The sequence below is a fragment of the Balaenoptera musculus genome, chromosome 13 (assembly GCF_009873245.2).
Source record: "Balaenoptera musculus isolate JJ_BM4_2016_0621 chromosome 13, mBalMus1.pri.v3, whole genome shotgun sequence".
Lineage (NCBI taxonomy): Eukaryota > Metazoa > Chordata > Mammalia > Artiodactyla > Balaenopteridae > Balaenoptera > Balaenoptera musculus.
In genome coordinates, this window is record NC_045797.1 from 88,670,309 (window position 1) to 88,696,678 (window position 26,370).

General features: G+C 54.0%; 1 protein-coding gene across 2 annotated transcripts in view; it reads left to right on the forward strand.

Moving 5' to 3' along the window:
* Positions 1-25,522, forward strand: part of EIPR1 (EARP complex and GARP complex interacting protein 1) — an 89,310-nt gene extending 63,788 nt beyond the window's left edge. The window contains exons 5-9 of one of the 2 annotated variants that reach the window (XM_036873760.1): positions 6,732-6,831; positions 18,606-18,742; positions 21,193-21,360; positions 22,571-22,738; positions 24,825-25,522. In XM_036873760.1, coding sequence (XP_036729655.1) covers positions 6,732-6,831; positions 18,606-18,742; positions 21,193-21,360; positions 22,571-22,738; positions 24,825-24,999 — 748 coding nt within the window. In that variant the 3' untranslated portion in view covers positions 25,000-25,522. The remainder of the gene's footprint in view (positions 1-6,731; positions 6,832-18,605; positions 18,743-21,192; positions 21,361-22,570; positions 22,739-24,824) is intronic. The other variant, XM_036873761.1, reaches the window with a different exon arrangement.
* Positions 25,523-26,370: the final 848 nt, after the last annotated feature.

The following is a 26,370-nucleotide window of genomic DNA, read 5'->3' on the forward strand; positions in this document are numbered from 1 at the left end:
TCACATTCACGGGTAGAGTGGGATGAGGCCGAAACGTGGATGATTTTTGTGAACAAAGAAGTAAACTTAGTTTGGAGTAGCAAGTATGGCAGAAATTCTGGGTTATTTTCTTATGTTTATAGTGCTAGTTTCATGGTGATGAACCGTGATGCAATAGAATTTCCTTTTTGTTTTTGCACTTTGCATACTCCACTTATTCCAAACACTCGTGATCATAGGGGTTGCTCCCTGTAAACTCACCACACTTACTTTCAGATGTGTCGCCCTGGGTAGACAATAAATAGCAGCTTTGCTCAGCAGTTAGGTCCCATGTGATACATGGCGTCTCATTTGGCGGCAGTGCTATGTGCACCTTGGGGACCCTCTTCTTTAGGAGGGATCCCGCTCCCATGGCTGTGTCGACTGTCCCGGGTTGATCCCACCCGGAGAAGAACACACAGAATTGGTTTGTTGCAGCTTCCACGGGAGCAGGAGTTATAGGACAAAAGGCACATATATGAAAGGAACGAGGTGAGAGAAACTAAGAGCTGGGAAGCCAGGGTGAGGCTGACAAGGCGGGAGGCAAGGGTCTGGGCGCATCTCGCTGGCGGTAATCGTGCGGGACTGTCCACATCAGGGACTGTCACCGATCGGGACCCACCATCACTTAGTGCACTTAGTTTTACTGGTTCATCCTCAGTCCTGCTTACGCTTGATGCATCTTTCAGTCACCCCCTCTTTGTGTACGTGCGGGGTTTCGTCTGTTTTTTCTTATCATTCTTAATAGTGAGCTGCCCAGACTCACCCCTAACGTTGGGGTTGGCAGACACACATCCTGATCAGAGCCTCCACCAGACGTGCCGGGTACTGGGCCCCCTGGACCCCCTCCTCGGGTGTTCAGAGCGCCTCTCCGGGCTCTGTGGTGGGGGCTGGTGGTGCGGCAGCAGTGAGACTCGGGAGCGTGTCCCATACCTGCAAACGGCGTGTTTACCCTCCCCTTCCGTGCTCTCCCCGAATCCTCACACCTGCTTTAGACGGATCCCAGGGAGAAAAATCCGTGGGCTTTCTCACCATCCAAGGATGGTTGCTGGCTTTCTCCTTAATCTAGTCTTTCTCAAGGCAGGTAACAAACTGTTAGTGACATAACTCATGTAAGTTTTCTGAAGTACCTCTTTTTCCCTCTCCTTTTCTACTTTGGGCATCTCTGGTCATCCAAGTAAAATATGGCAAGGTTAACTCCTGTAGCAGGGAAAGGCAGACATGTGCCCTTTCCTTTCAACTGCACGTAAGTCAGAGATTACACACTTAAATCCCCTCAGAATAAATGGCAATGTTCAGAGGCACGCCTAATTCCTGAAGATTCTTCCGTGTGGATCTACCTTCCTCAGGACACATAGAGGCTGAGCATGAATGGCCCAGCTCAGGGCAGATGTTGCATTAGTTCCCAAAAAGGCCTTAACTCCAGCTTGCCCAATGCTCTTTGTGTGTGTGTGTGTGTGTGTGTGTGTGTACGTGTGTATGTCTGTGTGTGTGCCTGCATGTATGTGTATGCGTGTGTGTGTGCGCATGTCTGTGACTCAGAACGAGTGAGACGAGCTTTGGAACAGACTTGGGCATCTTCTTACTCATCCCCCCCTTCCCCCTTTGTCCACTTATTTTGAAGCTTAGACCCGAGTCCCGGCTCTGGGGTTTGCCTGGTCTCTGCCTCACGCAGCCAGGGCTCCGTGGGGAGCAGCGCGGGTGCCCGGAGCCACAGCTGCCCGGGGGCTGGAGAGGGCTGACACTGCCCGGCAGTGGCAGGGACCTACGCCGTCCTTGAGGGGAGCAAAGTTGGGGCTGAGATGCTGAGAGACAAAGAAATGAGAATATGGGGAAGGCTTCCCATTTCGTGTATTGACCGTAACACAGCGCCGAGCAGAAGCCCTTGGTGCAGGGCCTGGGCACTGGGCTCTCGAGCCAAGTCACTGGTTTCCTGGGTCGGTAACTGCAGACCCTGGAAGGTTCTCAAGACCCCGAGGGCGGATCACGATGCCTGGCTCACTTTGGGACAGAGACCACCAGAGGAAAGCCTGGGCGCTGCGGAAAGTGGGGCTGGTGACTCCGGGACCCCAGCTGCTGGGAGTGAAGAGCAGACAGTTGGGCACCGTTACGTTTGGGCGCCTTTCAGAGCAGGTGGAGAGCTGAGCTTCTGAACTCTCGCGCGAGGATGTTTTTTTCCCTTAAAATAAATCTCCGTGGAGTTATTTTTGTGCATGTAAGGGTGATCATTTTAATGTTCCAGGCAAATTTCAAAGTAAGCTTTATGGTTTTTCGAAGGGAAGCTGTTGCGTTTGGGGTGGACAGTCTTTGTTGTGGAGGGCTGTGGCACACGAGGGCACATCCAGCAGCCCTGGCCCTCCCGGGTCGTCATGAAACCCAGAAGTGCCCCCCCCAAATACCCCTGGAGGGCAGTGCGGCCTCAACTTAAGAGGCTCAGCTCTAACCGCATCTGATAGTGTGTATCTAGACTTAGTTCAGCACCTCCTGTGTGCAGGCACTGTTCTGATATCACCCTGATCTTCAAAACCAGTACTGTTGACTACTTGTACACTCCTGTTACCCCCACTGGACAGATGAGGAAATCAAAGCACTAAGAGATTACGGCACCCAGAGCTGGGACTCAAACTCCAGCAGGCTAGCCTCAGACTCTGAGCTGACCCGCTGCACCTCACTGTTCTGGGCCATCTACCTTAGACGCCGTCTGTGTTTTTAGTTGTGTGTATGTTTTGTCTGAGTGTGTTTAGTCTTTAAAAATCCTTAATTCTGAAAAGTGAGATGTTTCTTTGGGTTAGCAAGTCATCACTTTACCTTTCTGGAAGGTTCTTCCTGTGGACAAGCTTGGGGGCTGCTGCATGGAACCACTTCGCAGATGCGTTTGCGTGTGTCTTGGTAAAGATGCGTGTGTCACGGGGACCAAGGCACCATAAGGGAACAGTGATGATCTGCTTTGTTTTCCCAAGTGTGTCAACACAGTAAGTCAGTATGATTAGCTGCTTTAACTCGAGGTGTCAGGCAGTGGTCCTTTGTCACTTTGCCTAATGGTGATATTGAAGCTAAGGAGCTGCTTAGAAATGATGAGCTCTCAGGCCTGGTCGTGACCTGTGGTTCTGGAGTCAGCCCTTGGTTGGAGCTCTCAGGCCTGGTCGTGACCTGTGGTTCTGGAGTCAGCCCTTGGTTGGAGGCTCAGCCCTAGCCCTTCACAGCCACTGCACTTGGGGCAGGCCACTCAGCCTCCCAAGTCTGTCCCCTCGTCTGTGAGATGAGGAAGGGGAAGGGGACTCCCGTCGTCGGTGTGGTGCAGCGGACGGAGAGGAGAGCGCCGGCACCCTGCCCCGGGAGGGAGCTGCCCGTCGTGCTGCTGGAACCCTAGCCCCGGGACCCAGGGCTCTCTAGGCAGGACAGCACCCTTTCTCCCCACACGTCCTCACGGGAAGTTCCGCTGGAGGAAGGCCTGCAGTAAGACTTCAGCTTTCCGGCAGGGCTGGGACGGTGTGGGTCAGACAAGGGCTGTGCCCAGGCACTTCTGTCTCATCGAGGTCCTTCTCCACATCCGGACCGAGCGCCGATGGGGCCGCATCTGCTAGGGGCCCAGATTAATAGCTCCGAGTGATGCTCAAAGGGAGGGCTCTGGCTTGCCTCTGGAAATTTTGTTCATGTGTATTATAAGCCTTACAATTTTTACTTTATAGTAAATGCAACAAATCTTTACTTAAGATTTCTTATCATTTGGAGTTGAAACAACAAGTCCATTTTGAGCCTTATTCAGAGAGTTTTAGTTCCAGCAGCACTTAGAGTTTTCTGTTATTATCAGGTGCTTTCAAGAATTAGGCAGGTCCATGGCAGGGACCTGAAGAACCTTCTCCCTCTTGCCAGGTACCTCCAGAAGTCACGGAGGGGTTTTGTTGCTTGTGTGTGTGTGTGTGTGTGTGTGTGTGTGTGTGTGTGTGTGTTTTCAAAGCATACTTCTGATGAAACATCCTCTGTAACTAAAAACGAACTGCTGATGTGCGCATGGTGGTAGCTCCTGACCTTCAGACTGGGAACGGCTGGAGTGATGCCACCGTAATGCCCTATTGGAACCATCTTTTAAAGTCATTGTGATGCTCAGTCTGCTTATAGGTCTTTGAGGAGAGAAGTAATAGGTAGATGGTCCCAAAGATTTTCCCTTTTTCCTTTTTTGATATACATTTCCCAAGGAGAAGTGTTTGTTTTTTTTAACATCTTTATTGGAGTATAATTGCTTTACAATGGTGTGTTAGTTTCTGCTTTATAACAAAGTGAATCAGTTATACATATACATATGTTCCCATATCTCTTCCCTCTTGCGTCTCCCTCCCTCCCACCCTCCCTATCCAAGGAGAAGTTTTGACTTGCGTGTCAGCCTTAAGATGTTCTAAGTTACTAGTGGAAAACGTACACGTACTTAAACTGCCCAAGGATTACTTTGCTGAAATTCTTAATTCTCATTTTATGAAAGAAAAAGCTATTTTTATGACGATTCCAGTTCCTCAGGCCTGGTACCTGAGGCCAGCTAAACTCTGAGGTTTTAGACTTTTATGGAGCACGTGGCCTTGTGGCTGTGGGATGGCCCCCTCCCCTGGGGTGGGGCTGTCTTCTCCCGAGTCAGACGTCTTTATTGCTGGGCAGAGCTTGGGAAGAGGTGTGCAAGCTGGGCCTTCTCAGCTGTCACCTGCCCATTTACTGGGACAGGGCCGTGGGTGACCGTCTACCAGGACAGGGCCGTGGGTGACCATCTACCAGGACAGGGCCGTGGGTGACCTTCTACCAGGACAGGGCTGTGGGTGACCCTCTACCAGAACAGGGCCGTGGGTGACCTTCTACCAGTACAGGGCCGTGGGTGACCCTCTACCAGAACAGGGCCGTGGGTGACCTTCTACCAGGACAGGGCCGTGGGTGACCTTCTACCAGGACAGGGCCGTGGGTGACCTTCTACCAGGACAGGGCCGTGGGTGACCCTCTACCAGAACAGGGCCGTGGGTGACCTTCTACCAGGACAGGGCCGTGGGTGACCCTCTACCAGAACAGGGCCGTGGGTGACCTTCTACCAGGACAGGGCTGTGGGTGACCCTCTACCAGGACAGGGCTGTGGGTGACCTTCTACCAGGCCAGGGCCGTGGGTGGCCCTTTTCTTCCCTCTCTCCCTGTTTTGCATTTTTCCTTAGTGTTCATTGTCAGTTGTCTGAACTCTACATAAGTGTCCCCATGAAAACAGGCTACCAAGAGAAGTTCAGTCAGCTTGCTCCAAAGATGTGTCTTCAAAATTAGAATTGCCATTATCTTAACAAAATAGGAGCCACAGATTTCAGTACCAGATTTCTTGGTGTCTCTTCCAGCTATGGTGTTTCTTGTTTACTAGATATTGTGCATTTTTCTTTGTTATTATTAGAAAAGATACAGTAAGCTCTTCAATACAGGAGTGATGTACTGTGAGAGCTTTGTGTGTGTTTTTAAACTATAAATGAGAAAGAAATTGTAGTTTTGAATTACATTATTGTTGTGATAAAAGTAATAACAGCTCATTGACAGTCTTGAAGAATGGTATTAAGGAGGGGCACCCAATCAATCAGTATTGTATTCTGTGTGAAAGAGAAATTGTGAGGGTCTCTATTGATGTCTTCAATACTCACGTGTTGGAGGACGTGAAATGAAATGCTCCTCTTTATAAGCACTTAAGAATTTCATCAGGGAAGACAGAAATTCACACTTGTGATCAAACTGAAAAATTTTTGATCTCTTCATGGTTTTATCACAGAGATGATGTGATTTTTGTCTTTTGTTATTCAAATATGTATCAGTTAAGAAGGTTTTGGCTGCAGGTAACAGGACACTGTGGCTCACATAGGCTGAAACAGAAGGCTGTTATCTGACATCTCAGGCCTGGTGGGTACTTCAGGGCTGTGACCTCCCCACCCCCCGCCCCACACTGCTCTCAGCTCTGCCCTCCCAGGAGATGGCAGCGAAAGACGTGGGCATCCTCTCCAAAATCACACTGTCCACCTGTGCCTCTTCAGACCCAGCGCCCAGCAGGCCCCCTTGCGTCTCTGTGGCCAGAATTGGTCAGCTCTCCATGCCTCGGGCTCTGGGAGAACCTGTCAGCAGTGTCTCAGCTCCAGCTGCCATGGCGAAACACCACAGCTGGGGGCTTACACGACAGAAATGTTGATTTCTCACAGTTCTGGGGGCCGGAGGTCTGAGATCACGGTGCAGGTGAGGGCTCTGTTCCTGATTTGCAGACAGCCGCTTTCCCACTGTGTGTTCACATGGCAGCGAGAGAGAGACAGAGATATAGAAACGAAGACAGAGATATATAGGGAGAGAGACAGAGAAATAGACAGGGAGAGACAGAGACATACATATATAGAGAGACAGAGAGCTCAGGAAACTCTGGTGTCAGTCTGTACAAGGGCACTAATCCCATCACGGGGCCCCACCCTCCTGACCTCATTGAACCCTAATCACTTCCCAGATCACCCCACCCCCCCAACACCAGGTGACTTCGGGAAAGGACACAGACATTCAGGCCACAGCAGAGTGGTAGCCTGGTACGGCACCATGTCATTGCAGAGCTGTTGACAACACTGCTGGTGACAAAGGGCCAGGCAGAGGCTTTGCTGAGGGCCATGTGTAAGAGCTCTTGGCCTCAAGGTGGGACTGTCACACGTCATGTAATGCTTGACCCCCTCCTTCCTCAGTGTCGCGTGGGAGCCCGCGGGAGACGGGAAGAGAGTCATCTCGTTGGCTGACAACCACATCCTGCTGTGGGATTTGCAGGAAGGCTCCAGCCAGGCTGTGGTAAGTAACAGGAATTACACAGTTTTGGTTTTTTGTATTTTTTTAATTTGACCTTTCAGCCAAATTCAGAATACATTTCTTGATCATATATGTTTAGAATTTTGACATTGTTTGTGAAACAATTAATGAACAGACTGAATCTTCAGTCAAAGAATTGAGTGATTGTCTCTTTCAGGCAAAAGCTGTTTGGGATTCAGGCCTCAGGGCCATGTACAAATAGGACACAGAACCCTGGACGTTGACAAAACTCCCCCCTTTGGCCATAATTTGTCCAAAAGAGTTAGCAGGATATCCAAAGTTATAGTCTTCTGTTTCAAGTATAAGTCTTTTTAATGAATGGATTTTCAATGTGTATTTGGTTAAAATCACCTTTCAGGTAGGAGCAGTCATGTAGGCAAATTTCCTGGTTGTGAAAATAATGGTTGACTGTGACCCAGTGACCTTTCAGCCTGCCCTCCTTTCATTCACGTGTGTGCCCGGTCCTGAGGGTGTAGCCGTCAGGCACATCAGCCATCTGTCCACGGGGACGCTGGAGCCCTGGCCTGCACACAGGCTGTCTCTCCGTCCCGTCCCCACCCGTCCTGTCAGGCACCCACATGTCACCCTCAGATCCTGCCACCGAGGCTGAGAGTAGCTGTCTCCACAAGTTCCCAACCAGAAGGTTACGTCTCTCTCAACAGGCCTTGTTCGTTCCCAGACCTGTTTAATATTTAGCAGCAACCTTCTTGGGAACCGGTTTGGCTTTCAAATATTCATCACTTTGAATGCTTTGTCCGTCATAGAGTAAATACTCTGCCAATTGGTATATTTTCATATATGATCTCTTAAAGTTTCCTCTTATAAAATGTGTTTTTTACATGCATTCATAATTTCATTGCATTTGCATGTCAAAGCGACAACTTTAGAGAGAAAACCAAGACATTTGAAATGAAAGCTTCTAACGCAACCCACTCAGTTGGGCCTGGGGCCCAACTGCCACGGGCTCACGGATGGTGTCTCTTGGACAGGTTTCTTCAGTGAGCTTGCATCTCACCTTATCCACTTGTTCCCGGGATGCGTGGTCAGCACTTTCCAATCGTGGTACCCACAGTGTTCGTAAAGCCTGTCTTCACCCTCTGGGTGAAGAGATGCGTGAGTGATGATTTATCACTGTCGACACGTGACCAGAAGGCAGACCCTTCACAGTATGGGGTGTCCTGTCGGAGTCTTAAAGCTGCATCGTCAGAAGCGTGTCTCCCAGGCTTCAATGTGAGCTTAAGAGTATAATACTTCAGAAAAGAAATCACTATTTTTATTAAAATTAAAAACAAAAAAAAAAGGCACATCTCTGTATCCTGGAGTAGAACACAAATTTCACCCAGACTTTCAAGCTCAAGCAGGGAACTCGAAGGAAACTGGGCTGCCTCCGGTTGTCCTCGTGGTGGCCCCGCAGGTCTGGGCAGACACTGCACAGTCCCCCACCTTCCAGGGGGACTTGCGAGGGCCGTCTGGGCCAGAGTCCAGGGGCCCCTCCCGTTCCCTAACTCCAGCCTACCTCTCGGTGGGGTGTTCCTCCAGAGCGCACCTGAGGACAGAAGGGACAGTTTTTTCCTATGGAAGTGCCGGGGCTCGAGGCAGGCTCGGGGCGGGGAGCCTGGGCCTGGTCCAGAGGATGCTTGGAGCCGCTGAGCGGCGGCCGCCCCGCCCAGCAGGAGGCACCAAGAGGAGCCGCTGGCGTTAGGATCGGTGGCTCCGGGGGCCCCGACTTTGCGGCCCCGTCCTGTCATCAAAGCGTGAACCCTTCTTTCAGACCCTCAGTCGTCTCAAAATGATTTTATGGTGGGGTGATTAATCTGTACCTCATTTCTGCAGAGACCAATTTCGTTTCTCTCCCCCTTTTTTATCTGCTGTCAGCAGTTCTGTCGATACCACTTGCGACCCTCGGCTGGAGTATTTAATACTGAAACCTTCCTATCGATTTCGACCATCTTCATACCGGCTCCTCAATTTTTTTTCTTATTGTCTGAGGATATTGCCTTCTGCGGTGAATCTAATCTTATGCTCACTGCATCATACCTTTTGCAATTAAATTGGAGGCTCTCTGCCATTTATAATCGTTAGTGGAGCCCAGGGGAGGCCTGGGGCGGAGGTTCCATGGGTCCTGGACCCCGATGAAGGCCAAGGCAGAGCCTCCCTGTTTGGGTCTGTGCGCGTGCATCTCTGGGTTCTAGCTCCTTTCACTGGCTGTGGAAAGAAGCAGCTTCTCCTGAGGTGCAGGGACGGCGGAGCAGGAGGAAGGGGGCCCGGTGTCACACACTCAAGGTGCAGGCCTGGGGGCAGTTGCCAGAGGAGCACTTCTTTGAAGGGAGAGAACGGGTTTCAAGGACACAGTGTATTTTCAGAAATTTCTAGTCCAAGGTTTACAGCGTACCATAGGAGGCCCGAGCACCGGCAGATGCGGCAGCAGGTGGTGACCGGAGAGTCATTCCATGCAGCCGTGCCCGCTGAGCCCGGAGCACAGAGCGTGCTTGCTGTCTGGGGACAGAGCACTGGGCGGAGGCTGAGCCCCTCGGGACCAGGGCAGGGGCGGGGCGGGCCTGGTGGTGCGGCCCGGGCTCCCCGCTTCCTTGCCCGTGGCCCTACCTCCCCCGGCTTCCTGGGCTCTGAGTGTGGCCACAGAGAGGAGGGAGGCTTGCTCAGCGGGCCCCCGGTCAGACCCTGCGGCGCGGTCCCGGCAGGCTGGGTGCCGGCAGCGCAGCCAAGGCCGCGTGGCCCCGCCTGGGGGCTCGTCTCTGCCTCGCCCTGATGGTCGTGGACACGCCCATCCTGCGGACGCCCCAGGACCAGGGCCTCACTCCCGCCCCCCAGACAGCAGGGGTCTGGACAGAAGCCCTAGATGAGGGTGCGTTTCTGTCACTCAAGCCCCTGGTCCCGCTGGGGAAGCAGGTCCTGGTGTCGCCTCCCTTCTTATTTGCAGGGCTGAGGTTTTTCTCTTTTCAACAGACTTTATCTTTTAGAGCAGTTTTAGGCTCACAGCAAATCTGAGGGGAAAGTGCAGGGATTCCCCATCCCTCCCTGCACAGCCCCCGGCAGACGGGGCAGTCACTACAGTGACGAGCCCATGCTGACCTGTGGCCGTGCGTCTGCGGATTTGGACACGTGTGCTGACACGTATCCACCATCACAGATTCATACAGGGTGTCTTCACTGCCCTAAAAATCCTCTGCTCCACTAGCCCTCCCTCCCTCTAAGCCTGTGGCAACCACTGATATTTTTACTGCGCCTGCAGTTCTGCCTCTTGAAGAGTGTCCTAGAGCTGGGGTCATACAGGGTGTAGCTTTTACAGGCCGGCTTCTTTCTCTAGTCATTGCATGTAAGGTTCCTCCGTGACTTTTCATGGCCTGACAGTTCGTGTGTTTTTAGCGCTGAGAGATAATCCATTGTCTGCAAGCTTCTTCATTTTGATAAAGTTCAGTGTGTGAGTTTTACAGATTGTGCCTTGGGTGTCAGGTCTGAGGACTCTGTGAACAGCCTTGGATCTTGAAGGTTTTCTCCTGTGTTTTCCCTAAGGGTTTTACAGTTTGCATTTTACATTTCAGCCATGGTCCATCATGAATCGGTGTTGGTAGACAAAGGCTGTACCCTCTCTGGGGGCTCAGGCGAGGACAGAGTCTCGGGGCCTTCGCTGTCCTGGGTGGGGTGTCTGTCTGGAGCAGAGCAGTTGTCGAGAAGTTCCCTGTCTCTCGGGGCTGCCCTTCCTGGCCCCTGGGCTGCAGGGAGCAGCGTTCCTGGAGCTTTGGGGGTCTGTCCCCAGGGGTGTTTCTGGGTTGGGGCCCATGCGGGAGAGAAGACACAGACCCTCAACACTGTGTGTTCCTCGTGCCCCAGGGCCCTCCCTGGTCAGCCTGTTCCCCACCTGTGTTTGTTCTGTGTATAAAGGCCCGGGTTTTTGCTGCACTTGGTGGGAGCTATAAAGAAAAGTGCATCCGCCCTCCCAGCCGCAGATGTCCCTGAAGGGAATTTGAAGGTCACAGCCCTCCTCTGGGCTCTTCACTTCCCTCCCCACGATGTCTGTGATGCCCGAGGGCGTGACAGCTCTTGCCTCTAACGAGAGAGGAAAGTCCTGCCGCCCCAGGCGCCTGGGGGACATCGCTGGCTGGGGGCTGACGAGGGGCCACGGGGGCTCCCTGGACCCACTGGGCAGGCGTAGCCAGGACCCACTGAGGCTGCAACAGCCCGCCCTTGCTCACTCATTTTAAAGTAGCTCCTTTAAAGAGAGGCACAGACCTCGGATCGTGTAATCTGACCCCTCGCTTCACAGGTGAGAAGAGTGAGGCTCAGGAAGCAAGGGACTTTCTGAAGGTGGCCTGGGTGACAGATGTGGGTCTGCAGTTCAGGCCCGCTCTGCCCCGTCGTCCCACAGAGGCGTGTACTGAGGGCCTCTCGTGCACACGTGCCCAGCCGACCCTCCTGCAGAGCTTGCGCTTGGAATCTGCGTGTCTTGGCTGGGCAGCAGCATTTTGTCCTGTGAGCGTGGATTAGATTTTGGGAAACAGTCAAAAGTTATTTGGAGCAAAATCTAGTAAATAAGATAGTTAAGCAAGCTTTATAATGTAAAGCTAGTTAGTGGAAACCATGTTCAAACTCTCTGAAAACTGGTTTTCTTTCTTTTTTTTTTCATTTTTATTGGAGTATAGTTGATTTACAATGTTGTGTTAGTTTCAGGTGTACAGCAAAGTGAATCAGCTATACATATATCTACTCTTTTTAAAATTTTTTTAGATTCTTCTTCCATATAGGCCATTACAGAGTATTGAGTAGAGTTCCCTGTGCTACACAGTAGGTACTTACTAGTAATCTTTTTTTTTTATTGGGGTATAATTGCTTTACAATGTTGTGTTAGTTTCTGCTGTACAATGAAGTGAATCAGCTATATGTATACATATATCCCCTCCCTCTTGAACCTCCCTCCCCTCCCATCCCTCCCATGTAGGTTATCACAGAGCACCGAGCTGAGCTCCCTGTGCTATACCGCAGGCTCCCACTAGCTATCTGTTTTACACATGGTAGTGTATGTATGTCAATCCTAATCTCCCAATTTGTCCCACCCTCCCCTTCCCCCCTCCGTGTCCACATGTCTGTTTTCTACGTCTGTGTCTATTCCTGCCCTGCAGATAGGTTCATCTGTACCATTTTTCTAGATTCCACATACATGCATTAATATATGATATTAGTTTTTCTCTTTCTGACTTACTTCACTCTGTATGACAGCCTCTAGGTCCATCCACATCTCTACAGATGACCCAATTTTGTTCCTTTTTATGGTTGTGTAATATTCCATTGTATATATGTACCACATCTTCTTTATCCATTCATCCGTTGATGGACACTTAGGTTGTTTCCGTGTCCTGGCTATTGTAAATAGTGCTGCAGTGAACATTGGGGTACATGACTCTTTTTGAATTATGGTTTTCTCAGGGTGTATGCCCAGTAGTGGGATTGCTGGGTCATATGGTAGTTCTATTCTTAGTTTTCTTTTTCTTTTTTTCTTAGTTTTTTAAGGCACCTCCATACTATTCTCCATAGTGGCTGTATCAATTTACATTCCCACTAACAGTGCAAGAGGGTTCCCTTTCTCCACACCCTCTCCAGCATTTACTGTTTGTAGATTTTTTGATGATGGCCATTCTGACTGGTGTGAGGTGATACCTCATTGTAGTTTTGATTTGCATTTCTCTAATAATTAGTGATGTTGAACATCTCTTGATGTGCCTCTTGGCTAGCTGTATGTCATTTTTGGATTGGGTTGTTTGTTTTTTTGATATTGAGTGCATGAGCTGTTTGTATATTTTGGAAATTAATCCCTTGTCAGTTGCTTCATTTGCAAATATTTTCTACCATTCTGAGGGTTGTCTTTTCGTCTCGTTTATCGTTTTCTTTGCTGTGCAAAAGCTCTTAAGTTTCATTAGGTCCCATTTGTTTATTTTTGTTTTTATTTTCATTACTCTAGGAGGTGGGTCAAAAAAGATCTTGCTGTGATTTATGTCAAAGAGTGTTCTTCCTATGTTTTTCTCTAGGAGTTTTATAATGTCTGGCCTTACATTTAGGTCTTTAATCCATTTTGAGTTTATTTCTGTGTATGGTGTTAGGGAGTATTCTAATTTCATTCTTTTACATGTAGCTGTCCAGTTTTCCCAGCACCACTTATTGAAGAGACTGTCTTTTCTCCATTGTATATTCTTGCCTCCTTTGTCATAGATTAGGTGACCATAGGTGCGTGGGTTTATCTCTGGGTTTTCTATCCTGTATCATTGATCTATATTTCTGTTTTTGTGCCAGTACCGTACTGTCTTGATTACTGTAGCTTTGTAGTATGGTCTGAAGTCAGGGAGCCTGATTCCTCCAGCTCCATTTTTCTTTCTCAAGATTGCTTTGGCTCTTTGGGGTCTTTTGTGTTTCCATACAAATTTGGTATATAGTAGCATGTATTTGTCAGTCCCAATCTCCCAATTTATCCCTCCCCTGCCTTATCCCCTGGTAATCATAAGTTTGTTTTCTACATCCATGACTCTACTTCTGTTTTGTAAATAAGTTCATTTGTACCCTTTTTTTTAGATTCCACATATAAGTGATATCATATGATATTTGTCTTTCTGTGTCTGACTTACTTCTTAGTATAACATCTAGGTCCATCCATGTTGCTACAAATGGCATTATTTTGTTCTTTTTTAATGGCTGAGTAATATTCCATTGTGTGTGTATATATACCACAACTTCTTTATCCATTCCTCTGTTCATGGACAGAAAACTGGTTTTCTTGTGCGACTCGTAAAAAGGTATTCCAAAATATTTTGAGCGGTGTCTGCATTGTTACCATAATAATACCTTTAGAGCCACAGCTCTCAGACAGCAGTCATTTGAATTTATGTTTTAGGATGTTTGTTTAAAAAAAAGAAGCCATGACCTCTAAGAAAACATGGATTTAGTAACATATCTTAATATCATAGCTTAATAGCTGCATATGCCTTTTGGTTTTGTAAATATTGGAGACAATGAGTAGTTTTTAATCTTCCAGGTGGATCTTGGAAAAAATCATTAGATGCTGAATGGGCTGAACGGAGGTGTTTAGCTAGGAAGTGTTTCCTGAGCTCGCAAAAGACTTCTTTCTATAAGAAAGAGTAAATGTACATTTAGAAACTAAGAGTGCGTGAGAAAAAGCAGCTGCTGAGCTGGGAGGGCTGACGTGCTTGTCACTGACATTGGGGTTGAATGCCTGCCGTGGCCACACATCTTGGGGTGTGACAAATACGGAGATATTGTCTCTGCTTTTTTGCAGTTTGCCACCAGTTACAGGGACTGTAGTGTGCAGATGAGCCTTTAATTCAGATGTTCAGGATTTCCTGGAATAGGCTGGGGCAGGCGTGGGCCAGCAGCTAAGGGGACGTGGGGGACTGGGGACACATGGACACGGGAGAAACACTGACAGTTGAGTCAAGTCCCACTCACAGTGTGACCTTGGGCGAGTTGCCTGGCCGTCCAAGCCCCAGAGTCCACATCTGTAGAGTAGGGCAGTTTAACAGTAACATTATGTGAGGACAACATCCCCCATGGTGCCTGGTGCGCTGGGAGTGGTCGATACAGGCCTGATGGAGGGATGCATGGATGCGTGGACGGATTAAGCGGCTAGAATACGCGGTCTCCACAGGTGGATTACAACTGAGCATCGGGCATCGTGGGTGTGTCGGTTAGAATGCATTTGGCTGCAGGACATAAGAAGTGACTTAGATAAAGAAGAGGTTTAATCATCTGCTGTAGCAAGAAACATGGAAACAAAGCCCCTCTGGGGTTGGTTAATTCAGTGTCTCAACAGCAGAGGGCCCAGATACTCTGCATGTTTCTGCTCTGCCATGTCCACGTGTCACTGCTGTCCCCCGTCATGACTGCAAGGTGACTGCAGCGGTTCCAGGCATCACATCCAGAGTCCCACCACATCCACAAGGAGAAAGCAGACTTCCTTCCCACGTCCCCCTTGGTTTGTAAGGAAAGCCTTTCCTGGAAGTCCCTCTGTCCCCTTTTCAGGCACGACTGTGTGTCCAGGTCTAAACCCGTCTTTGGCAAGGGGAGCAAGCCCGTCAGCCCTGGCTCAGGACCGTCTCAGTCCCCGGGGGCTCTGCGGGGTCTGACGGGAAGAGAGGCTCCGGTGGTGGTGGCGTCTGCTGTGTGACAAACTGCTGTCTCCCGGCAGCTTGGGCCGGGGCACGCGGTGGACTTGCCCGTGTGGACACTTTATGTCTCCTACGCTCAAAAAGCTGCAGCCCTGCTGTTGCTTCGCCGAGGCTCTCCTTCCAGAGTGGGTGCGGTGGCACTCGCTGTCCCCTCTGGTCCTGCATCACCCTCGGTGCTGAGGAGCACGTGCTCGGTCCCGCGTCCTCTTGGCCTGCCCCTCCCGAGGTCTGGTCCCCTGTTGGCGCCGTGGGGCTTGGTGGCAGCGGGTGCAGCTTTGGTCTTTGGAAACCTCCTGCCTCCCTTGAACTGCTCTGAAGCTTCCAGTCACAGCATTTTGTTCATAGAAGGCGCCTTCTCTCGCTCTTGTCCTGCACCGGTTACTCCTTCAGAGAGGATCTGGGGAGGCTTTAATCATTCCTTCTGGACTGGGAAGCACTGAATATTTCTCTTTAATGCTGGGAAGCGGAGTACCGTGTGCATCGCACCCTCTGCAGTTCTTGCTGAGTTCTGTCTCTGTGTCACCAGGAAACCAGAAAAAGTGATTGATTAACCTTACAACTTGCACCATGCTGGCTGCCCTGAGTAGCACCTTAAAAATGGATGGTGAGATCTCTTCCAGGTTTTCATTAAAATCTACCTTGCAGACCTCTCGGCACCTGTGGGCATGGCGTTTCGTTGCCCTGGTGTTTCCTGCACTAGGGTGTGCAGTGGAGCTGGAGCTGGAGCTGGTCCTGTTCTGCACCACGGCTGTGTGGCCCAGGGCGAGGCACCTACCCTCTCTGTGAAGTAGGGGGCTGGGCAGGGGCCGTCTCTCAGCTGCTGAGTTTATTCGGAGTCTCCGCTGCCTCAGGTTAGCACCTTATCAGTTATCTGTGCTTCCTAACAAGTGACCACCCAGCTAGCGCTTCCCGCTGCCCGCCGTGGCCCTCACGTGGTTTCTGCGGGGACAGTCAAGAGTCTGCAACCTCGAGTCTCTCGTGAGGCCGCAGGCCAGGTGTCGGTGGGGCTGGGGTCTCATCCGAGGGCTCTACCGGGAGGACCTGCTCCCGAGCTCACGGGCGTGTTTGTGGCAGGATGCGGTTGGACCCAGGGCCTGGCTTCCTCACGGGCTGTTCCTCAGTGTGGGTTCTGGAAGCAGACAGTGCTTGTTAAGTTTTGCTGGTTTACCTTCTGCTGGAGCCCTGATGGAGTCAGAGGAGAGCAAGTGCAGAGAGCTTTGCTGGCAGCGTCGTTTGTTAGGATTCGACCTGGGTGCTTCGCGCACTGTTACGGATCTTCCCCACTTGGCACACTTTATGGTGCTTCTCACACCAGCCTCTTCGAGAATTCACTCTGCTGGGTTTATAGCGCCTGTCTTCTGATGATAGGACCTTATGTGTTTATGCTTCTGAAGAGTTTGATAATGAATCCACGTGTTTGATAGAAAATTAATTAGAACACTGAATGTTGATTAGTTAGAAAATATACTGAACCTTTTTTTATTTAGGTATAGCTGGTTTACAATATAGTGATTCACAATTTTTAAAGGTTATACTCCATTTGTAGTTATTATAAAATATTGGCTATATTCCCTGTGTTGTACACTACATCCTTGTAGCTTAATTTTATACATAATAGTCTGTACCTCTTAATCCCCTACCCCTATATTGTCGCTCCCCTTCCCTCTCCCCACTGGTAACCCCTAGTTTGTTCTCTATACCCGTGAGTCTGCTTCTTTTTTGTTATAGTCACTCGTTTGCTGTATTTTTTAGATTCCACATATAAGTGATATCATGTAGTATTTGTCTTTCTCTGTCTGCATGATACCCCCCAAGACCATCCATGTTGCTGCAAAAGGCAGAATTTCACTCTTTTATGGCTGAGTTGTATACTCAACCGTTTTATGTACCTGATTGTGTTGATCTTACTAAACTAGTCTTCAGAAAACTGAAATGGCACCTGTACATGTTTCTTTTGGCTAGTTTTTTTTTCCTAAAGGAGAGGCCATAGAACTGTTTCTCGGTTGGTGCTGTCAATGTGGATGTTAAACGTCCAGCCACAGCTGGAAAAGCCAAAGCCCAGAGTGGAAAAGCTCCCCCTGTGTGTCTGATGCTCGCTTTAGGCCCATTTCAGGGTCTGGGGCTCTGTGCCGCCGCCCCTCCTTGGGAGGCTGTGCCTGTCACTGCTGCGGGCAGGGCCAAGATGCCCTCTGCCCACACCGGCTCTCACGGGCCCTCCCTTGTGGTTGAGAGTCCAGGTCCTGCGTCATGAGGCTCCTGCCACCGTCCCTTTCTCCTCCGTGGCTCTGCAGTGGCCGCGCCATGTGGTCCCCTCTGCGTCCTGCCTGGGGGCCGGGCCTCCTCCCTGTGACCTGTCCACGCTCTGTGCCCCCCACGTGCCCCTGAAGGCGACGGCACCCCTGCTCCTGGGCTGACTTGCCTCTGCTGCTCAGATGACGAGAGAAGGAGAAGCCGTGGCCCCTGATGCAGGGGAAAGGGGTGGGGCCCCTGCCTGTCATCAGAGGAGCAGCCCCTCCGCCGCCCCCAGCCCCTCGGCCCGTGCTGACCCCTCCCGGCGGGCTCCCCACCCGGCTGAGCCGGTCCACGTCCTTCGGGAGGTTGGGGGTGAGTCTGAGGGTCAGTGGGGTCCCCCGTGGGGCCCGCTCGTGGGGTGTTGGGTGTGGACGCTCCGTGGGTGGCCGTGAGGGTGCTGGCCTGGAGGGGAGGCGTTGGGACGGCCCTGGGTTTGGGTCCCAGACGTGGCCCTCTCCGCCAGGCTAGCTCAGGCCTGGTTCTGCCCAGGTGGCCTGAGCCGCGGCCGTGCCCGGGTCCCTCTCAGAGGGTCCGCAGGGCGAGGCTGGTGTTCAGGGTAAAGTGAAGTGAATCACGGAGGGTCGAGTGACCTGAGGACCACAGACGAGCCCGGAGCCCTCCTACCTTCAGACGCCACCGCGTGATAGGCCTTTGTGCATCAGATCGCAGGTGGCACGCGGGAGGGCCGGTGGGGCAGTGGGGTCGGGGGCGGAGGGGCCCTTCTCCCAGGCTCACACCAGGGCCCGGCCTCAACTGTGCTGGTGGTCTCAAGGGTCTCCGCCGTTCGTTACCTGCTGGCGTTTAGTTAACCCCCGAGTAACGGACGCCGAGATCCTCGCGGCAGGGAGGGGAGGGCACGCGTCTGAGCACACATCCGGGTGGGTCGCAGCCATTTGTCCTTCTCCACCCGGGGCGGGCCGTGCGGACCGGCTGGCCTCGCCCTTGTTGTTGGAGGAAGCCAGATGTTGGAGCTGCTGCGTGTGTTGTCTTAAGGTTCGAGCAGATTCTCCCTAATCCCACACTGGCCAGTCCTGTCTAATAGAGGCTCTATTAATGTGCCTTCTATTTTTTGCTGCGTTCAGTTTTATATATTTTTTTTCCAAATAAGATTCAAGCATTCTTGCCTTCTAAGGGAAGGAAACAAAGACAGAGCTTCCTAATTATTTTCAGTAATTATCTTCAGCGATAGCCTGTACAAGATATCCTCTTAAATGCTCTGAATAGAGTTCAAATTACTTGTGTTTTCTTCTTCCTTTGAAAACGTCGCCCAATTTGCAGCTGGCCGGTTCGGCGTCCCTGGAAGGGAAGGGACAGCTGAAGTTCACGACGGGGCGGTGGAGCCCGCATCACAACTGCACCCAGGCGGCCACGGCGAACGACACGGCTGTCCGAGGGTGGGACACGCGGACCATGAGGTCAGTGACGGCCCGGGCCCGGGACACGCCCCGAAGGCCCCTCCCCTCCTTGCCCCCCACGCCCATCCACCGGGGCTCGTGCGCTGAGGCCACGTGGCTTGTCTGTGTTGGCCTCGGTATTGTGGAAAGTCGTACGCCTCGTCCTCTTTCTCCGCCCCATCTTGAGTGCACCCGTGCTGTGGGTCTGCGCCCCGCCCCGGTGGTCTTGTTCCTGTGGGTGCCCTTCGGCGGCAGCGGTGGTCTCCGGTGGAGATCAAGGTCAGGCTTTTGTAGCAGCTCAGGCCTGAGGTGGTGACCGCAGCCTCTCGGTCTCCATGGTCGGCGACCACAAGGTGAGGGCTGCCGTCCCCTGGTTAAGCATGTGGAGCTTGACCATCTCTGCATCTTCAAGATGCACACCCATGGGGTAATCATAGTTTGTCATTTAAGTCATTATACACACGGCTAGCGCTTCTAATGGGACACAGGAGAGCCGCTTTTCTGTGCCAGGTGTGGCGTTGACGGCGAAGGAGTGGCGGTGTGCACACTGTTGTCATGGCAACAGGGCCCTGCAGTCTTTTTTAAGATACAGTTTATCCCCTCAGCACACCGTAATTTATCACTAAGCTGCAAAGACGGATGTTGTGAAATAGCTCATGTTGCCTTCGAGGGCGGGGGCCCAGCTTTAAATCTAGGTCCACGGCCCCTCTGAAAGCGCAGGGGGTAATCAGTATTTGGCGTGCGTGCGTGTGTATGTGTGTGTGTGTCTGTCTGTCTGTGGCGGAGGGGTGTGGTTTGTTGGGTTTCCTATCAGAAGCTGAAAGCTGTGGGCTTGGATGTGGGACTGGAATCCATTCCTCCAGGGCCTGGGGCTATCTTTTCCCGTTTTCATGGTTCTTTGAAGGATGTGAAGATTTCGGTATCTAGACGAGAACCTTGAAGACTGACATTACAGACCCCAAAGCCAGGGGGCAGGAGGGGCCCTGGGAGGCAGTGCCCTGCTGCCCCCTTGCCTGCCGTCCCTGGGGGGATGGGCAACAGGCGACCCGCGGGCTCTTCTCCTGGGCCTTGTGTCTCTTCTGCAAACAGCCTGGGTGTTGGTGCTTTCATTGCTGCTTCTGGAACGTACTGTGCTTTTGTATTCAGATCGCCGCCCCCAGAGCCCCAGGAAAGCCTGAGTCGATACTCTGTGCCTGTGTGACTCCCCCCAGCTCCCTAGGACCTCGCCGGGCTTAATTTTATTCATTTCTCTGTTTCACTCGGAAGATCTTAAGGTTCGGGTATCTTATTTTAGGAAAAAATATTAGGCTACTGGGAAGGTTCAGGATGTAAAAACCGGTTCAAGATTTAAAAGTGGTTTGGGGCCAGAAAACCCAACGTGGGAGAAAAGATGAAAAGGACTGAGGTCATCTGGCGTGAGATGGGACTGTGGAGACCTCGGTGCCAGGCGAGGGAGCTGGTTACGGGAGCAGTCCCAACGGGAGCCGTGCAGAGCACGAGGTCCAGTGTTTGCAGGAGAGGTGAAGTCACAGCCGAGGGAGGAAGTGGAGAGGGCAGAGTGGACGGGGTGTCTCGCGGGGCCGACTGTGGGCCTGGCGGGGGCCCCTGTCCATCCTGCTGGGACACAAGCTCTTCGTCTGAAGCCACTGTCCTGCCTCAGGTGACCTGCACCTCTGGTTTGCGTTTGTGATATCAGAGGGGGTCGCTGTAGGAGATGGAATATTCTGATTCCACACCCTGCAAGGAGCAGCCTGGAGGTGGATGGTGGGGCTTCAGTTAGGTCTGTGCGTGCATGTGTGCCCGCACCTCTGTGCACACTGGTGCACACACGTGTGGGTGTGTACACGTGCACGTGTGGGCACAGGTACCCATGCGTGTGCATGTGTGTATGGCCGGTGTGTGCATGCTTGTGCATTGTGTACACACGTGCAAGCACGCACATGTACGGGCACGCGTGGGCTCTGAACAGCGGTGTGGCCGATTCGGCCCCCGCGCCCGCCCCCGCCCCCGCCCAGTGTCGGCAGCCGGGTTGTGTGCGAGGATGAGGCCCAGGCCCAGCCGTGACGAGCACCGTTTCCTTCGGTGTTTCTATAGCTTTCCCAACTTTTCCTTCCTTGTCTCTATCTCCCGACACCACCAGCGCTGTATTCCACGTTCCACCCCCCTCCCTTTTCCTTCTCCTGTCTCGCTGCGTCCTTCCAGACGTTGGTCAGCCTTTCTGTCCGGAGTCTGTCTCTGCTTCTCTGTGGCAGTCTCATCCCTCCGGATCGCTCTCACCCGCAAGATTCCAGGTCACACCGCTGAGAGCCGCCGACCAGCCACCCTTCTGCAGGGTCGCAGGCGTGGCCTGCGCACAGGAGCGCCCCGCCCGGAGCCTGCGCTGGATGGGGGCCGGGAGAAGGTGCAGGGGCAGTCGCTGGCTTCCCTCGTCCCACCTCTTACCTGTGCCCACCCGCCTCGCCCCTGCACAGCCAAATCTACTGCATTGAGAGCGCACACGGCCAGCTGGTGCGGGACCTGGATTTCAACCCCAACAAGCAGTACTACCTGGCCAGCTGCGGGGACGACTGCAGGGTGAAGTTCTGGGACACCCGCAACGTCACCGAGCCCGTCAAGACGCTGGAGGAGCACTCCCATTGGTGCGTTCCTGGCGGGCCGCTTGGGGGAGGGGCTTAGGCAATGTATTTTGCTCATTACTTCACCGTTTGGAAAGGCACAAGCCAGCTTAGTTTGTGCTGCTGTGAATCATTCAATCAACCCCGTTTTATTTTTCCTAAAGAAACACTTAATTCCAAATCTGAATGTTTGTGATTCGTAAACATAGGAAAAGAAGAAAAACACTAGATTCTGTTTTCTCTTGAAATAGCGCCGGTTCAACTAGGCAAACGTGAACGTGCACAGACATTCACGTGGCCTTGTGCACGGTGCAGGGAGGCTGGGAACTGCCCAGCGCCTGGCAGCAGGGGATTGGTGAAGTCCGTCCAGTGGCGTCATTGCAGCGGGGACGCTGCTCTCAGAGGGCTGTGTGTAGGGACATTGCAGAGTGCCCAGGACTGGCCATTCTCCTGGAGACGTTGTTTTTATGTACATACCATGTGCTGGCTACTTCTTGCTAAGTGAAAGAGATCAAGTCACAGAAAATCGTGCGTAGTCTGAGCCAGTTTTCATTCAAATAAAGCGTGTTGTGTGTACATGCTTGTGTGTGCTTGTGTGTATGTGTGTGTGTGCTTGTCTCCATGCGTGTGCTTGTGTACGTGTGCATGTTCGTGTGTACTGGTGTGTGTATGCACGCTTCTTTGTGCATGCGTATGGGTGTGTATGCCTGTGTGTGTGTGTACTTGGGTGCATGTGCATATCTGTGTGTGTATGTGTGTACTTACCACCTGAATGCTGGAGTATGGTTTGGACAGCTTCAGTGAGTGGCTGTAATTCCTGCGGTCCGGGGAGAAGCTCCGTCCCCTGGCCCCGAGCGGCAGTCCGGCTCTCCGCTGTGCCCTGGGTCTGCTGGTGGGCGGCCCAGCTCAGCAAGCTCCTGGGCCTGTGGGTCAGAAGGAAGCTGGGCCTAGTGACCCGACCAGAGAGCAGCCCTTGGGAGGCTGCCCTGGGGTTTGACCTATGTCACAGGTTCTCTCTAGTCCGTATTTTGCCTCTTGGGCAGTCTTTGCCTGTAGAATTCGGGAAAGCCTGTGTGGCTCCTGAGTGGTAAACCTCCCCCCGGGGTCTGTGCTACCATTTGGTCTCCGTTAGTCGGGATTTTTAGGGTGTCAGAGCCGTGCCACGAGCCTGCCCCTGCTGGAGGCCGCCCAGGGACAGACGAGCGGCTGGGACCCGGCCTCCCTGTCCCCGCAGGGTGTGGAGCGTCCGCTACAACCACTCCCACGACCAGCTGGTCCTCACGGGCAGCAGCGACGGCAGGGTCGTCCTTTCCAACATGGCGTCCATCTCCTCCGAGCCCTTCGGCCACCTGGTGGACGACGACGACCTGAGTGACCAGGAGGAGCGCCGTCCGGAGGAGAAGTAAGCGCTCCCGGTGCGGGCGGCCCTCGGTGCGTGGGCGCGGCTCGGTCCCTGTGGCTGGTGTCGGGCGTGTCCACCCGGCAGGTGCGGGCTGCGGGCCGTGGAGTCGGGTAGGGCAGCCGCGCCGTCCGCTGTGGCCTCTAAAACGCGTCTCTGTCCACATTCTTACTGAGCGTCACACGTGAGGTTGTGAGGACCGTGGCCCGTCTGCAGCCCTGGGGAGTGAGAAGTGACCTCCGCCGGCCCTCGTGACGCCCTGTGGGAGAGGCAGTGGCGGGCGTCCCTCCTCGCCGTGCCGTCCTGGATCGGCTCGTGGACTGGCCACCCTCGCTGGCAGGTGTCAAGGCGGGGACCTCGGGCCCAGACCCGGCCCGGCGCCCCCGCACTGCTTCCCCCGAGACGCTGGGCGCCGTGCGGGAAACCTCGCGGCCTGTGCCCACAGCCTCACCGTCTCGGCTGAGTGTTTTCCACGCTCCCTCCAATCCTAACTGCTCTGCTCAGGGGCTCTCTCTTCACAGTGGGGTCGCGCCCCGAGACTTGTGGGGTCCTGGGCTTCGGGGCTCACACAGGGCGGCCTGGTCCAGGGCAGCGGGGGCGGGGTGAGCCCGTGTCCTTTGTCAGCAACGTGGGTGTAAAGGAGACACGTCTTGTTCCTGGAGCAGATGCACCTCCGTGTGTGGCGGCTGCTTCCTGCTGTGACTCAGCCACTACCGTGGAGTCGAGTCTCCCGCCTCCGGGGTTGGGGGGAGGTTCTGGGATAAAACCCTGTCGAGCCGAGCGGTCTGAGCCGTAAAATACGAGAGGGGTTTGTCGTTCTGTTCGGAGACTCTTCACACTGTTCTGCTGTCTGACTTCTTCCTCTGCCCACCTGAGTTGAGCCTAGAATTCCTGTGTGAGAAGCTGGCTGGTGACAGTCTACCGCCTGTCTCTCTTGACGAATCATTTTTCTGTTCAAACTCGGTATTTAGATACAGTTGCAGCGGCTTCAGTCCGGCGACCTGCCACGTGCAGGGCTTGGGTGTTTTCTACTGTCCTCGCTTCTCACGGCCACGCAGGCGTCCGAGCCCCGTCTGTACAGGGGACAGAGCTGGTGGCCCCTTCGTTGGCCCCGTGTGTTAATCCAGGGGTCCTGCCTGCACGCGGGCGGCTTCAGAGAAGCTCACTAGGAAGGAAGGCGCGTGTGGCCGGCAGGCGTGCCGGGCAACGGCACTGGCGCGAGGTGCCTCCACGGTTTCCCGCGGGCCTGCTCCCGGGGTTGGTCCCCATGTCTCAGTGAGCTCAGGAGAATGGGAGTCCCCTGAGGGCTTGCACGCGGTGTGTGTGCCCGGCTGCTCACTGACCACCGCAGGCTGGCGTCCTGGGAGGGTCGGGCCGTGGGATGCGTGAGGGTCCGAGCCGGGGGCACGTGGGGCGGGGTGTCTCCTGGGAAGAGTCCCAGATTGCTGAGAGCTCCTCCGGTAGAGGGAGTCACGAAATGGGGAGAAAAGTGCCGAGGAGGCCCTGCTGGATGGAGAAGCAGCCCGGCGCATGGCAGGCCTGTGATCTCGGAGGCCCAGGCGGGCGGCCCGGCTCCACGAGCTCCCACGCAGGGCCGTGCACGTGAGCACCGCCCGGACAGGCGTCCCAGGGAAGGGGCGAGTGACTCCCGTTTGAACGGGGTGCCGGGAGATGTCACAGCCCAGGCCAGGACCTGCCGGCCTTCCAGCTCCTCACCCTCGTCCTGAGCAGGGCTCCCCACGCCCACCCCAGGGGCTGTGCTGGCCGGTCCCCAGGTCCCTCTGGCAGACGTCACGGGAGCTTTGGCCGCTGTCCGCTTAGCCCCGTGAGCGTTCCCCAGCCACTGTCCCCCGAGCCGGAGCACGTCCTGCTCCAGAGCCGAGGAGGGAGGCGTCAGGCGGTAGGGGCTCCCCACGAGCCCCGGGGCCACGGCTGGGGACAGGACAGCGCTGGGCTCCTGCGGGGGCGCCCCCGTCGGCCCCTCGGCTCCTGGGAACCGCCCATCGCGCAGGTGAGAGACCAGGCCTGCTGCCACCGCCGGGCCGGGCGCCCGCCTCGCTCACGCACGCGTGTCTCTGGTGCCTTGCAGGAGCCAGGAGCCTCCGCAGGACAGCGTCATCGCCACCTACGAGGAGCACGAGGACAGCGTGTACGCCGTGGACTGGTCCTCCGCCGACCCCTGGCTCTTCGCCTCCCTGAGCTACGACGGGAGGCTGGTCATCAACAGGGTGCCCCGGGCACTGAAGTACCACATACTGCTCTGACCCGCCAGGCCGTCCTTGGGCAGGTTCCCCGCCGCCGGCAGCCGTGTGGCGGGCGTTGGCTTTCCAGGCGGAGCCCCGTCTGGGAGAACCGGCATCGCTCTCCCCTGAGGCGAACACCCGTGAATAATGACGGAGCGCCTGCCGGCCGACCGCTGACACCTGACGCCTCCCCTTGACGGAAGCAGCAACCCCGTCCCCAGACCGCGCTGGGGCCCCGCAGGCTGGCCTCTGCCTGGTCACTGCCCGCTTCCCCTCTCGCTTTTAGGGGTGTCGGGAGTCTCACTGCGATTTGTTTCCATAATGTTGGCTCGTCTTTCTCTCAAGATTGAAAATGAAATAAAAGGAGCAGGGCCACGCCGCATGGGCTCCAGCTCTTTCTCCAGGAGCTCTGCCCCCGGTATGGCCCCATCACCCGGTCTCTGTTCATTTTCTCCGTCCTGGCCCAGAACAAAGGCAGACGGGCCTCCCGTGCTTCGTCCTGGGCCTGACCTGCCCGCGCTCGGGCCGTGGCCTGGGGGAGCCCCGGCGCTGTCAGTGACCAGCGGTCTCCTGCCGGCCCTGGGCCCCGTCCCCGGGCATGGTGCCCCAGTGGGTCCTGCCGGCCCTGGGCCCCGTCCCCGAGCGTGGTGCCCCACTGGGTCCTGCTCCTCTACGCCAATGGCATCCTCGTCACCTGGAGGTCACGCGCGTGTTCCCGGGTCACCCGGCATGCTTACCTGTTGAAACCCCACGTTGTCAGGTGATCCTTAAACTCCGAGCACGGGACTCTTGCCTCTTCCTCCTCCCGTGGGTCCAGGGGTCTGTTCTGGGCGTGGTCTCACCTGCCCAGGTGTCGCGTCTGTACCGAGATGGCTGTCAGGCGTAGTCCTTTTTTCACAACGGACTTCAGCCTAAGAATGGACTCGTTCTAAGCGCTGAAGCCATCTGTCGTCCCCGGAGTGTCTGTGTGGTGGTTTCTAGCTGCACTGTGAGCCCAGAGAGGCGCATCTGGGTTTTGTTTCTTCTTTTCAGGGCTAAGAGTTTGTGGGCAGAGTGGGGACCGTGGGTGAGCAGAGGACAGACGGGGCTATGGTGGAGGGGCAGGCAGGGGGTGGTGGTGTTTAAGGCCCTTCAGCCTTTCTGCTTCCAGGGAAGACCTGCGTTTGTAAGGAGTGCAAAACAGCTCTAATGAAAGTCCTCAACAAACAGGTGTTTGTTGAGCGCCTCCTGTGTGCCAGGCGCCGTGCTAGATGCTCCAGCTCCGCAGCGACCGAGGCAGAGCTCTGGGCTCACGTGGGGTCTGCAGTCCTGCTGGAAGCCCTGGCGGCTGCTGTAAATCTTTGTGTATGGGTGTTTGTGTAAACAGAAGTTTTCGTTTTCCAGGGCAGGCGT